General features: G+C 38.7%; 1 protein-coding gene across 6 annotated transcripts in view; it reads left to right on the top strand.

Annotated features, from left to right (window-relative positions):
* plch1 (phospholipase C, eta 1) overlaps positions 1–15228 on the top strand; it is a 73967-nt gene that overhangs the window by 21628 nt on the left and 37111 nt on the right. For 2 of the 6 annotated variants that reach the window (XM_008425056.2, XM_008425057.2), the window contains exons 1-2: positions 1787–2280; positions 10546–10692. In XM_008425056.2, the coding sequence (XP_008423278.1) occupies positions 2103–2280; positions 10546–10692 (325 nt within the window). In that variant the 5' untranslated portion in view covers positions 1787–2102. Of the gene's footprint in view, positions 1–1760; positions 2281–10545; positions 10693–15228 lie in introns of those variants that run through there. The other 4 variants (XM_008425058.2, XM_008425059.2, XM_008425062.2 and 1 more) reach the window with 3 other exon arrangements.

The raw sequence follows: 15228 nt of genomic DNA on the forward strand, positions 1-15228 counted from the left end.
GTTAGGAAGTTATTTTAATTGTTTAAAAACTGCTTTTTCAATAAGTTAGCCATTCATTAGTCATTTGATGTCTGACATTATTGCCTCCTGCTGTTCCATTTATCTAGGAAGTTGGCATTTGTGATGCCACACTGAGTTTTACTTCATTCTGGCTGCGTGGTGGGGAAACCGGTTGGATTTAGTGACTAGGCGTACCGGTAACGCAACATGATAACGATGTACTTCCTTAAAACTGTCTATGCTTCCAGAAATAGCTGTGTCTTCTGCCCTAAAAGAGGTTGTGTGGTAATCGATACAAGATACAATTGGACAGAAGATGAAATGAAAAGTTTTTTGTGTGAAAGTTCAGATGCCATATTGGATTTTGTTGTATCTAAATAAGATTGGACTTTCAATCGTCTGCCTATAACCTGACTATGGGAGCTCCCAAGTGGTAAAAAGTCTGAATTAATCAGGAGAGATCTATGAAGTCCTCTGTTGTGTCAGCCATTTTAAGCTCTAGATGTGCTGGGTTAAGAAAATCTTCACCAGCACAGACTAAGCATGTGCATAGCATAGCATGAGATTAAGCAGCAATTTAAGGTTATTGCTGTGACTTTTGCTTTTGTTTCTTGAGCAGTGGTGTATTTGTGATATACAAAAGATAAGATTAATAATAAAAAAAATTATGTGAGTTGGAGATTAAATCACATATTCTGCAGTATTAGGTAATACTGCTGTTTATGCAACTTTCTAAATTGGAATCCCAGTTTTGGAAGACATTTCTGTTTTTTATAAGCTTCAGAAACTTCAGTTGCTTTACAATAATGCAATGCAAAAGTAGTCTAAAACGAGACTATATCAGGTTTACATTTCTTAATAAATTGCATGTATTTGTACCATGTTCATCAGTTTCTCCTCTTCAGGTATGGTTTTTATGTTTTGAAGAGCGGCAGCAAATAACCTATGTCTCCTTAACACAAGTCGGCCATTTTATTTGCAGGAAACTGCATGGTGTAAAATACTAAACATTTATAGTATCGTTATTGTACCTCTTCTTTTCAAACAGATTTTGCCATAAGAAACTTTACAGATTAGAAACAAATCCATCAGACACAAATCGTGTGGATGTAGGACTTTTCCCCATCAATGTGCAACATGTATGGTGTTTTAGACTGGTATTGGATTTTTGGAGATTATAATTATATAATAATTATAATTTTCATTGTTCAAATTTGAAGTCCAGTGTCCATATGTAAACAGAAAATTTAGAGGGTGAAACGGGTGTGAAAGTAATTTATTAATCAATTAATCAATTGGCTATTGATTAATAAATTACTTGATTAATCGCGATTAATCACTCCTGCCCTTGTTGGAAATGAAAGTAGCCGCATCAACTGAAATGCCTTGTAAAAAAACAACTTAACTCAGGTCTTCTATCATTTTGCAGTCACACTGTGTACAGACAAACTGTAACAGACCAAAAAAAAAGGCCTCTGTGAATCAGGGGAGCGTTACACGAAATACAGCCAGATGTGCGTTGATTGACTCGTCTGTTATCACACAAGCAGACACGCATCATCCCACATGCCCAGCCATTAAATCTTACTTCTGGTAGTGCATTATTATGAATGTTATGTCATCGTTCTTATCCCCGTATTCCACTGGTTGACCTGAATGAACCCACCCGGTAAGCTGCCCCATTCCCTTCCCATAATCACGCAACAAACAACAATAACAGAGCTGTTAAATCGCGCTTTCTAAATCTGCGCTGCGGCAGCGGCCACAGCTGCACATGTTCTGAGAGAGCTGCGAACATCAGAGAGAAGTGGATGGCAAAACAGGAGGTGGGAGTGGAGAACAGATGACCAGAAAGGTAGACGTGTGTACATGTGTGTGTGTGTTTCCAAACAGACGAAGGCGCCGCTGCAGATCAGATCACAGGGGAAGAGGAAGATGAACAGCAGGAGTTTTGAAGTGTTTTCTCCACAGTTGAAGTCTGAATTCAGTCAAGTCTGAAGTCAGAGCTGAAGCTGATGGTTTCAACTTCATCCGCAGCTGCTCCTGCTGCGTACTGGGACTGACCCGAACTCTGGTTGTTCTCTGCGCGTCCTGATCAAGAAATGGGTGAAATCTGTTCTTCGCTTTTCAGTCGCGCGGTTTTGTCGAAGAGAAAAGTGCGATCGACCTTTTTCTACGGCTCCGTCGAAAAATCCTCCGGGGCTTCCCTCCTGGCGTGTAACATTTACCACATCGGAGGCACCGTGGCCGTGCCGCACAAATGCAGACTCTCCCAAACTGGTAAGGTGGAACAAACAATTTGGTGTGAAATTGTCATTTTTGTGACATTTAAGGAACCTAAATGCCAAAAAAATAAAGCATCTTTCCTCTACCTTATCCAACTTTTCCTACTTTAATCGACAGGTTTTCCCTTTTCTGTCACAGAGCAGGCCATTTTCCAACGCAGGCATTGCTGACAATCGGGTTGCATGGCGATCATTTTCCGTGCTCGTGCTATTTATAACATCACACGGAGCAGATACTCATGTTTATGCATCAAAAACATTTCCAGGATGAGCAAAAACCGTCACTTTGAACCTTCAGAAATCTTGTTTATTAGAGGCACTGTGGGTAAATTCACCGTCGGTCGTTTTCACTAATCATGTGTTATTTATGCGATTCAGAGCCAGCCAGCCAACCAAAGCTGAAGCACAATCATGATTAAACCTCTGCACACAATCACCCTTCAGGTCGCAAGAGGCGACCGCCGGAACCATCCTCTCCATTCAGACCCATTGTGTTGTTGTCTGATTGCCGCGCTCCTTGTGTTGCATCACAGTTGAATCGGCTGCCACGTTGTTTTGGCACGGGCGCCTTCCGACGCATGAATAGTGCATGAAGAACCGGGCAGATGCCAGTGAATATAAATGTATGTAGATATGAATAAATCATGTAGAAACTACGCAGTGTCGTCCGTTCAACTTACCTCTAGTACTGTTAAAAATAGAGAGATGTTTTACAGAAGCTTAAAAGAATCAAAACATTACTCCTGATTTTTTTTAAATTTTATTTTATTTTTTTGTGTGTGGCTTTTTCTGATTGAGGATGACAGCTGAATAAAAACCAGTGTCACTGATAATGTCACACCAGGTGCTCTGTGTTTTAGTCTCCTTAGACGGATCTAAGTGAGGAAGGGCTTTCTTCATCACCTACCTTATTAAAATGTGTTTGAATTGGCTTCGGTCTCTTTGCCAACACAAAGCTTTGATCTCCTCTATGCTCTGCGCCTACAGAGATGATGAGTTGTTTTTTTTGTTTTTTCTTTTTACACACATGGATTCAGTGGATCAGCCACAAACACTGAAGACACAAGCAAATAAGACACACTTACAAAAAGAGAAAGGAGTTCCAACTTTTAAAATATGTGTTTAGTGACAAGTAATTGAGTGAAGTTGGTCAAACTTACTTTGTTTACATTTACAATCTAGAAAACTTTAGCAATGGACTTGGTTGAAGTTAATTTGATTACTTGTGTCGAATTAGCGTAATATTTCTAAGTCGGACCGCCTGTTCTCGTTTTTCAGTGTGCATGTTCTTGCGTTACCAATAGTCATATTTAAAACCATTAAGTGTATTTTGTTGTGTTTTAATATTTTCTGCATATCTGTGAAATGAAAGGAAAAAAATATATCAAAATGTATCTTTTTTTCCTCCAAATTACATCAAGGTGAAAAGATGTTTAATCTTATTTATTTTCAAGAGGAACCCATTCAATGCAGAGACGGCCATTTAGTTGAACCGTTTGTCATTGGATAGTTTTATCAATACATTCTGCCACAGTGGGCCTTTTGAGGACATTCTGGATCTTGACCTGAAATGAAAATGGTTTCGATTCCCACGTTTTAGATGAAGGTATTTTTATACCACAGAATGACCCAACCTGAGTCCAGACCTGAACTTAAAATCTCTAGCAAGACTTTAAAAACTGCTGTTCATAGATGCTGCACATCCAATTTTATTGAGTTTTAGTTGTTTTGATAAAAAAAAAAAAATTAACGGAAATGATTTCCTAACCATTTATTATTGTTTCTTTCACTTTAGTTTGATGCACTGCTTTGTATCAGATTGTCACATTCAGTCCTAATAAAACATAATAAATTATTGGATATGAACACATATTCAAGGCATCATTATGAGGGTGAAGCGTTCTTGTCTTTTTAAATCCTCTGTAGGATTACACAGCGAGTCTGGCCAGACTCAGACATTGTAAAGACTACAAAGCATGACCCAGGGCTGTACAGGATCACATCAATTTGACAGCTGGGGGTTAAAGAGATACCGAGTCCTATTTTCCGTCTCTGCGGCCGGATAGATAATGATAGATATTGTCTGACTTATATGATCTGAGGATTATTGCTTAAATGGACATGGAAGAAGAGATGAATGATGAAAATGTTTAGGGCACAGAGCAATTAATGCAAAAGAAAAAAAAATCTACTGGGCATTAATTCTCATCTGGCATCATCATCTGACTTCCCATTCCCAGACAGATAATACGTCGCCCACGGGGTTTTCTGTCCGCTTTTTCAGTTTTCATGCCTAGTTGATTTAAATCGAAGTACTTGTCGTAAAATTGTGATGGTGAGTTGCTGGAGAATCAGTAAAAAAAAAAAAAAAAAAAAAWAWATATATATATATATATATATATATATGTAATGGTAATGGCGAACCAACCGGACATTGAGGTGGTGGATAAACAACAGAGGAAAGCCGTGGAGCAATACCAAGTGATTACAACATCAGGAAAAAGGAGCACGAGAAACTGGAGAAATACCAAGGCCTCAGAGAGGAACTGGGAAAGACCTGGAAGGTGAAGACCACAGTGGCGCCTGTGGTCATCAGGGCCCTCGGAGCAGTCACCCCCAAACTGGAGCAGAGGCTAAAACAGATCCCAGGAACAACATCAGACATCTCAGTCCAGAAATGTGCAGTTCTAGGCACAGCCAAGATACTGCGCAGAACCCTCAAGCTCCCAGGCCTCTGGTAGAGGACCCGAGCTCAGAGGATGAAAGAGACCACCCGCAGAGGGTGAGAAGGGAATTTTTTTTTTTATATCAAGGATTGGTGGGAGTGTAATGGCTGTAGGCTATGTCTTTTATGAAGTTATCGCTTTGAAATGTCAGTCTTGCATCTCCAGATGCTCTTTTGTTGTGGCCAAAGACTGACAAGATTTTTCTTTAAAGAAAAATAACACATTTATCTTAAAGGAAGTGATTTAAGAGCAATCTCAATCATTTTAGGAATTATGAAAAGTGTTCATTTGCTTTATTCTGCCCTACATTGTTGTCACAAGATTGTTTTGTTTGCCTGTGAGTATCTCTTCTGATCATAACTTCTGGATTTGATCAGTACTTGAAGCCACTGTACGACTCTGAATTCAGTAGTTAACGATGCTGTTGATTTCAAAAGTGGCCCAACAAGATGAATGATTCATTGTGACCTATTTTATTTTGTTTTGGAGTAACACATTTCTCTGACCAAGTTCTCTCCTCAGAGTCTCGTTGCTTTTCTGTAACTTACTGTTAAAGTTCTCTCAACAAATACTTGCTCATAAATAATTATTTGAGTAGCTTTGAGGTTTAATCCCTAAGGAAAGATGTTGGCTTATGATGGAAGAGTTAATGGTTGAGACAAGGTTTGCACAATATTAGAAAATGATGCAACTATAAATTTATGGATAAATATAGGGGCGCTGTGTGGTGGTACAGTTGGTAGCACAGTTGCTTTGCAGCAACAAGGCATGGGTTTGAATCTCGGCTTGGCTTTCTGCTTGTGTTTACTATTTCTGGTTGTGTATTCATGGGTTTTCTCTGGGAACTCCGACTTCCTTTCAGAGGCCAAAACACATGATTGTTCGGTAACCTGTGGCCCCATGTAGAACTGTTGTGTACACAAAAAAAAAAATTGTGATGCAATATTTGATGCTCAACTTTCATGCATGTTTGAGGAATACTTGAATCTCCTCTGGTAGCCATTCAGGGAGGCATAAAAGCTACCTCATACAAAGCTCCGCCCATTTTCTCAAAGCTCCTCCTTGCAGTCCTCAGCCAAGATACAACGAGTCAATTTTGTGTTTCAGATCGCTGAAGATGAAATCATTTTACTTTAACGGTGTTGTTACTTTAGATTTTATACATAAAAGTAATTGTTGCGAACATCTGTTAGCATCCAGTATAAGTGCTGCTCTTCAACAAAAAAATGAAGCAAAAAAAATAAAAAATTGACCCAGACCTTGCTTCTCAAATAGAACAGACTTTGATCCCCTAAAAATCAATACGTTTAGACATATAAAACGTATAATGAGAGTTTGGGGATAAAGGCAATATTTAAACTCTTATATTTACTCCTCCCATTCGACAGTCAGAGAGACGACATGCGAAGACGTCTCTCTGAATTTTAGTTGCCATGGCTTGTTATTTAACCAATTGTAATCTCGGATTTTCACAACAGTAATCCCTTGTATTTTATGTAACGTCATGCTCAGATACTAGAAAGCTTGACCCTAGCAATCCATTAGGCTTTCGTTAAATCCGTCGTGCCACATCCCTTGTCAGAGATCTCTTCCTACTTCCAGTGACAAGCTGAAATTTAATACAATTAGCAATGAGCTAAAATCCAGCTGCATTTGTAAAACAGATTACCAGAAACTCCACAATTACTGTACATGGCAGCTTGTGATCTCCTTGATGGATCTGTCACTTTCTTTTCATTGTGTTAGGTGATTTAAATTTCCAGGATTCGTGTGTTTTTTGTGTGTGTGTTTTATAATCCCTGGAGTAAGCATCTGCGACCAATAAAAACTTGTCAAATATCCAAACAAAATTCATACCAAAGCCTGTCCTCGGGATAGAGGGGCTGTTGACAAGCGCTCTGCTGAGTGTGTGCACTGTCAAGCATGCTTAAACATGTGTTTTAGCGCCATGAGTGGTTTGACTTTAGCTGTCTTTGAAGATAATCATCCGTGTCATCAGAAGAGGCATTTTGGTGTTTTTGTTAGCAGCTTCTGAATGTGTGCTTTTTGCAACACCACCAAAATCCTACTACTTTAGAAAAAAAAGAATAATTTACCCTTAAATTTTTTGTAAAGTTTTTCATTTGTCAAACTTTGTCACAGCTGGATACCAAAAACAACCATGTTCATCAGTCTCTTACTTTAAGATGGGAATATTCAAAAAATTTTCAGTTTTGAAAACTGCTGGTTTGGTCTTTAATTTGCTTAAATGATCCCATTTCTGACTTACAAATAACTTACCCCAAAACTCTGTTATGGATCTTGCTCTTATTAAATACCTTTATATTTTCACCTTTCTATCTATATAATTTTGTCATATATGTAATTTGACCTTTAGGTTGCCGTTGTCTATTTCTGCATAAGTAAAACAAAGTTCTGTGGCACTGGTAAGGCTGGACAATAATTAGATTAATCAATTATTTTGGTTTTTGAAGATTTAATTTTTAGAAATTTGTTTGGAACATGTGAATTATAGAAACTCATTGGATTTCCATAGTCAACAGTGATGTCAGCTCGCCCAAGGCTGCCATCTATTTTGACAAGGTCTACAAGCTTCTATTTATTTAGGCTTCAGGCCGACTCTATGACAGAATTTTAGGTCCAGGCTATGATTTTTATTTTAAATTACAAGAATAAAGTCATATTATTACAAGAATAAAGTTTTATGACAATAGAGTCGAAATGGCAAATGCATGAAGTGGCACACAGTGGCACAGCTGCTCTGTATGGTATGTCTGAAATGCAAAGACAAGACATGTAACAAAAATAATAATAGATGCCATTTATTTATTTATTTATGCTTGTTCACTGATGTACTTCTAATGAATTTACACAACTCCTACTTAAATATTGCAGCAATAACCCAAAATAATATTTCTTAATCTCATGATATGCTGTGTGGACTCTTTGTCTATACTGAGATTCATCACGTCAGGATGCTGAATGCTTGAAGTGGCTCTAACAGTAGGGCTGACTCTCATATTCTGACTAGCTATTGGTAGGCATCCATAAACACGTGGATAAATTGCTATGGAAAATAACATGGCAGTGCCATCATGATAACGTTGTCCTAGTACAGTATCAGTCATCTTAGTGGTATATTGAATTTCTTACACCTTTTTACATCACCCAATACATATTCTATACAGCAGGGATCTTCAGTTCCAGTGTCCTGCAACCTTTTGATGTGTCCCTGATCCAACACACCTGAATCAAATGGCTGAATTACTTCCTCAAAATGTAGTCAAATTATCCAGCGCCTACAGCTCTGCAGCCTGACATATGAAGTATGTAGTGAGCAAGCAGCATAATGAAAACCCAAGAACACGCCGGATGTTTTGGGGACAAAGTTGTTGAGACAATTAAAAGAGGCCTAGATTAAATCAGAGCATTAATCTGAGGGAGAGATCCATAAATCTGGTCTGAAATAAAGTCTTAAGAAGTTTTATTTAACGTTTTCCAAGTAGGAGAGAGAAAGAAAATGTGTCCTGGGTCAAATGTGAGCAAAATTGAATTTTTTATATGATGGGAAAGCAGCACTTCGAATAACACAGAACAAAGCACCCTCAACATGAGACACGTAATCAATAAATACTTAATTCCTACTTAAGTATTTATTGATCCTGTGTATTGATGGTCATGAATTCAGGTTTTCTCCCCATCAGATGCTGATCTTTGACTAAACTAGACATCAAAGATTGAAAATATGAACAGAGCAGATGCTTTACCTTTCAACATACGATGTGAGTTTTCGTTTATATATCTGTGCTGCTGAAGCATGCTTTGTGTCCTACATCTGCAGCACAGTGAATGCGCTCGTACGTACATAACAGGCTCCACTAATGAAGAGGGAAATTTCACTTTTTGTTGACATTGCTGTCTGTGTCTCTTGAAAACGCTGTCACAAAACCCAAAAAGTCTGAAGTTTTACCTTTTATGCTTGCTGTAAAGCTGGGCAGTACGCGGCAGTCGGGCAATCAGACAGTCTACCTTTATACTCCCATCTCCGCCTATCCTTTCTCCTCCGCTTTTCCCGTTTCTGCTCATTTAAAGATCCTTGATTTAAAGCTTTGCTTTAGGTGACTGCCAGAACGCCGCAGACTTGTTGTAGCACAGCAGCGCCTTGGTGAGCCACCATCTGCCCACGAGTGCTTTGTTGGAAAATAGTTTGCACATCAGCTCGCGGGAGAGTCGTGTTGATGCTGATGAGTAGTGACATTTAAAAATGCCACTCTGTTTAGAACATAATACAGCATTATTCAAAAGTAACGCCATAATAAATTCATCTGAATTCTTTTTCCCCATCAAAAAAAAAAAAAAAAAAGAACAAAACAGCAGCAAACACCAAAGAGCAGCCGGTTACCATCGACACCTGGACTGTATTCACTCTGAGATCTGAAGATGCTGAAGTAGATTTGGTTTTTTAATGACTTTTTTTGACAGATTTTTAAAAACTTTTTTGAAATTTACATTATGTTGTAATGCTATTCCCTCATCAACAACATACCTGGAGTGTTGCTTTGACTCTTTCATGCATGTTTGAGAAATCCTTTAATCTCCCATGGCAACCAGTCAGCTGTGAGACACTCTTGGTGGGACCGAGCGCCGCTTTTGAAGACGAAGCTCCTCCTCAGAGCTTACAAACTTCCTTCTCACAGAGCAGCCATCCCGCAAAAAACCTCCCCACTCAGCTCCTTCAGACTAGCCAGCAGCAATTATCAAACACCAGGTGGAACTGCGCCTCTGCTGAGCTCCTTATGCGAACTGCTTGTTGGTGAAACGCTGATAAAAACGTTGTTATAGTGTTGATAGACGAGCGCAGTTGTGATGACTTCCTGAAGGCGGAGTGTTGGAAAGAGCAGGGCTTTCTTAAAGAGACAGAGGCCCAATTTCAAGGACTTAAATTGCAAAGTCTAAGCCATATGTGAGCATTTTTATAACAACTGAAGACAGCATAGTTACTTGATTGTGCTATGAAATGATTCAATGTGCATGTAAAATACATAACATCGCCCCTAGTGATTTGTCCATTTACTGCTTTAGCACTTGGTGGAAATCTCAGAAACAGACACTTAAAAAAAAACTCTGAAAATGAATTAAAAAAAAAACACATCCCACCTGCCTCAGCATGATGGAAAGTTTTTTTTTCTTTTTTTGAACAGCCCTCAGGTTCTCAGTGAAACTAAGAACAGAGAAAGATACAAATGAGATGAGTGTCCCTCTTTGGGCCATTTCTATTTTTTCCCTCCGCCAAGTTTCTCCCGGCAGCAGGTCAGTGGGTAACAGAGAAGCAGCCTTGTGCCTTCACACAGTGGCATCTCTGTTGCACCTTGGACGCTGAGTCACATCAGCTGCTGTCTGCTAATGACTGTGCGACTCTGTGACACGTCACCTTACTTCCTTCTGAGAAAATATAAATAAAACCACACACACCTGCTCCCTTTGTGTTTTAAATGAGTTTTCTCAGCGCGGTTGTTGTGTGTTGTTGCCCGCAGTGGAGCGATGCATGAGTGTGATGCAGTCCGGGACGCAGATGGTGAAGCTGAAGGCGGGATCCAAAGGACTGGTTCGACTCTTCTACCTGGATGAGCATCGCTCCTGCATCCGCTGGAAGCCTTCACGCAAGAGCGAGAAAGCAAAGAGTGAGTAGAAGGACTTTGATGGACACATCTGCTTTCGCAATAACATGTCAGCCTATGTGCAGTCTGTGTTTTTATTTTTATTTTAAGACTATTTTGCTTTCTTTTAGCATCCAGGTTAGAAAAATCTCTGTCAGAATCACAGGGAATAATAATAATTATAGTTATGACATGTTTTATTATTTTCTTGCCTTTCAGAGATTTACAGAATAATGTAATGAAGACCCGACAGTGGGTACGGAAAGTATTCAGACTCCTTAAAATTTTTCACTCTTTGTTTCGTTGCAGCTATTTGCTAAAATTGAAAGAGTTCGTATTGTTTTTCATGAATGTATACTCACCTCGACAGAAACCCCCCCCCATAAATGTAGACATTTTTGCAAATTTATTAAAAAAAGACAACGTGACATTTCAGTTTTTCCATTTTATAAAAATTTGCAAAAAATTCAACATTTCTGTTAAGATGGGATTCTGAGTGTAGATTCATGACACCTTTTGAAACCTTTCGCAAAAGAGTGAAACACATAAAGTGGTCTGAATATTTTCTGCACGGTTTTATCATTTCACACCATTTGATTTGACCTTACAGTGAATTTGACAAATACTCCCTTTCTGATGGACATTTAGCAGAAGACAAGAAAACAAAAACAATAGCTTTTTCTGTAAAAAAAAAAAAAGAAAAAAAAGTAGATCATTCTGAGTTCCAGTGAATCAGTTTGTTTAGTCTTTAATAGTTTTGGGATATTTCCAGAAGGGATTTGTGTCTTAGTGATGTTGAAAGACGTGATGAAAACCTGATGTTAATGTTAATAATTACAAAAATGTCAGAAAACAAAAGGCAAAATTGGCAACAATTTGTGCAGAGGCTGGCAAGGTGACATTTTGGAAAGAATAAAGAGAAGACGGCACAAACTTCACACTGTGGACAGCAGTACCTCCAGAGAATGTTCAAAGTAGTGGTCAGGAAGTGGTCATTTATGATCTAAAGATGGCAAAAAAACAGTAAAATCCATAAAATAATTTGGGCTGGGGTGCTGAGACTGAGTGCCTAAAATTGTATGATATACCTAGACCGCAGTGAACTACAAATCTGTGGTTTATAGGAAAATAAGTGAAGGTAGAAACAAACTGATGGATCGTCTTTCGCAAGGCGGGAGCAAAACTCATCAATGGTCTGCAGAAAATGTTGGCAACAAACAAAATGGGAAGAAACTGATGCTTAGCTACATGTGGAAACATATTAATTGTTGCTAAGAGCAAAACATTCCTGAGGTGGGAACAAACTGGTGCTTGAAATGTGTACTTGGCCAGCATGAAAGCCTAACCCCAGAAGGAACAAAACTCTTAAAATGCAAAACGCTCAGGGACAGGGTGCTGAGTGGCACAGTTGGCAGAACTACAGTCCTCGATGTGTTTTTCCTGAGTTTAAATACTGAGTTTAAATCCCGGACTTGGGCCACTTGCTCCATGTTCCTCTCTATCTCCACATTGTTTCCTGTCTGTCTGCTGTTGAAAAAAAAAATCACTACTGACAAAACAAAAGTGTAATAGAACAAATTAACCAGCATCCATTCACGAAGAGAAGATGCAAGTTACATGCAGAAAGTCCCTGAACGGCATTTGAACCCAGGACCGTCTCTGCAAGGCAGCGGTGCAGACAGCTATGCAACCCCACCTTATGAAGAAAGCTGGAAATTGTTAAAGAAATGTCTGATAAATTTTTTTGAGTTGGGTTGTCTGCAGATTGTACTTGAAAGAAGTGTTTAAACCGACCAAGTATGACATGTAACAAGTGTGTAAAATGACATAAAATGGTATGTTTTAATCTTTGACTGGTGTTTTAGGTGTTGTGGAAGTATATGAAAAGCAGCCCTGACTGTGTGAATCTGAGTTTAAGAAGCTAAAAAAAACACACAAACATTTTCAAATAATTAGAATAGTGCATTGTAAATCGTGATAATCTTTTCACTACTTCCTTTTCTAATAAAACTCCTGTTTTTCCTAGAGTGTCTGTTGACGTTTTTTTTTTTTTTTTTTTAATCCCAGTCTGCCACACTGCTGCGGCTCTGAGGGGATTAACATTAAACATCTCACTGCCCTGTCAAAGCATCATTGTCGCTTCTTTTATCAGGCAGGCTTCACACATCCTACCAGCTGAAACACACATCTGTCCCCCTGTTTGTGTGTAAATGACAATACATACGTGTGTGGGTGTGTGTGTGTGTGCTGGTGAAATGTCAAGATTAGATAAGCTGCTGAGATCATCTCTGTTGACATAACGAGAAAAAAGACAACAACGTCCTGGTTATTTAATTTAATGCGCTTGTGTGTGTGTGCGTGTGCGTGTGCGTGTGTGTGTGTGTGTGTGTGTGTGTGTGTGTGTGTGTGTGTGTGTGNGTGTGTGTGCGTGTGTATGCGTGTGTGCGTGTGTGTGTGTGTGTGTGCGTGCGTGCGTGTGTGTGCGTGTGTGCAGAAGGTTGAAACAAGGCTGCCATGTTGTTTGTCAGTCACAGCAGCATTAAAGAGCCGAGATTATGTAACAGAAAAATTGAAATTTAATGTGTCGGGAAAACGGTCGTGCATGATTTCCATCCACGACCGTTTAACATAACATTACACTTATTGTAAGTGTAATGTTTGACTGGGGATACTTTAAAAAACCCCAAAGTTTTATTGTTTTAATGAGATAAATCATTCAAGTTGGTGAGGTTCTTGAAGCGATCGAAACACATTTCCACAGTGGTGGACGCGGGAAGAGGTGAAAACGCATGAGGAGCGTCTGTGTAAAATTCAGAGCAGGACACAGTTTACTGCAGGCTGTTCTTAACACAGACACGGGATCTCAGATAGCCGAGTTTATACACCGATCTCATTAGAGCGTGAAACTCTCTGACGCCTGCGGCAGTTGCTTACTCTCTATTGTTACAGATCACAGACGGGAGAGGGGAACGTGGAGGAACATCATTTTGTTCACGGTTTATCTTAAAGAGTTTGGCTTTTATTCGTTTTGCATTTTACTTTCAACTCTTTGTCATGACACTCCGAATGATTAGAGTTTGAAAGGGTAAGACGGTTGCTACCAGTTTTGTGCAAGCTCACACTTCAGTATGCAGGTCAGCTAACTTCAAGTTTTCTTCGCAAAGGATGGGATTTTTTTTATTTTATTTTTACTTTTTTGATTATGTATTTTTATCTCTTAGTATAAGCTTTTATCCTGGACTCTCTTGTTGCATCATAAGGTGACTACTGGCACAATGAGTTAAATCAGGACAGATAGAATTACAAATGCATATAAATTCCACATTAACTTTTATAATGGCTTTTATTTAATGCATTGTTTCGGATACATTGCTGTACTCCCTTATGTTTTAATCTCTTCTGGTAATCTAAAGGTTTTGGAGTTGAAATTGCTTTGATTCAACTACAAGGACAATTCAATTCATTTGATTTAAGCAGTGACTGCAGGAACACCGCTGTAGGAGTTGTCATTATGGGTTGCCATGCTTTAAAAGTGAAATTTCTCTTTCAGCACTTTAATCTCAGACAGAAAGTGACAATTTTTGAGATAAAAGTCCGATTCTTTTTTTTAATTTTTTTTTTTATCGTGGCTGTTTATTTTTTTTCTTTACTGGTCTTTTATGTTTTTTTATGTTTTATGTTTGGGCATTTAATAATTTTCAATTCTTTTTTTTAATGCAAACGATAATTTGGAAATCTAAAGTGTTACCAATCTTATTAATACCAATAAAATAGCGCACACGTCATAGGTGACAGTAGCAGATCAAATGTTGACGGCAGTCATATTGTGTCCGTTTCAAAGCTGTGAAATCCTCGGAGACTCACAGATGGCGTTGCTGTTTTAAAGGTGACTCTGCAGAGATATCCAGTGTTCTAAAACCAATACCAAGGGATTTATGCTGAACACTGCGGTCACTTGGGAGCTAACAGCTTGACCATGAAAACATTTTTAGCTGTAGATTAGGGACACTTTGACTGCTTTGTGTTTTGAACGGGACTGCTGATGCAGAAAAAGATATGCTCTGTAATATCCCTGTTTGTTATGAAAACAATAGCATCTAATGGATTGTTAAAGAGGCACTTTTAAAAAAATAATTTTACATTTCCTTCCTACGATGATTTATCCAGAGAGGAACAGGACTGGAATAACATGGGGGAGATTTTAAAGATTTCACCCACAAACCCAGTCTGCCTGTAATTTACCTCAGCGGCAAATGATCCCACAAATGGTCATTTTGAAACGGGGAAAATCTCATAACATTTAGACACTTGTTATTTCTGCGCCACACTGTTGTCCTAATGTGCGAAATAATTTGTCACCTTCCTCATAGTGTCCACATCACAAGAGTAGCCTAAATTTATATATAGCCTAAATTTTGATTACATATTGTGCAAAGTGCAAGTCTCATTTTGTCCACGTAATTAGTCTGTCTTATGTTTACAAGGGTTTAAGATGAAGACAAAACAACGTCATATTTGTAGCTTACACATTGTATAAGAATGTTTAGCCGATGCAAAAGG

The sequence above is a fragment of the Poecilia reticulata genome, linkage group LG13 (genome assembly GCF_000633615.1).
Source record: "Poecilia reticulata strain Guanapo linkage group LG13, Guppy_female_1.0+MT, whole genome shotgun sequence".
In the NCBI taxonomy this organism is placed as follows: Eukaryota; Metazoa; Chordata; class Actinopteri; order Cyprinodontiformes; family Poeciliidae; genus Poecilia; species Poecilia reticulata.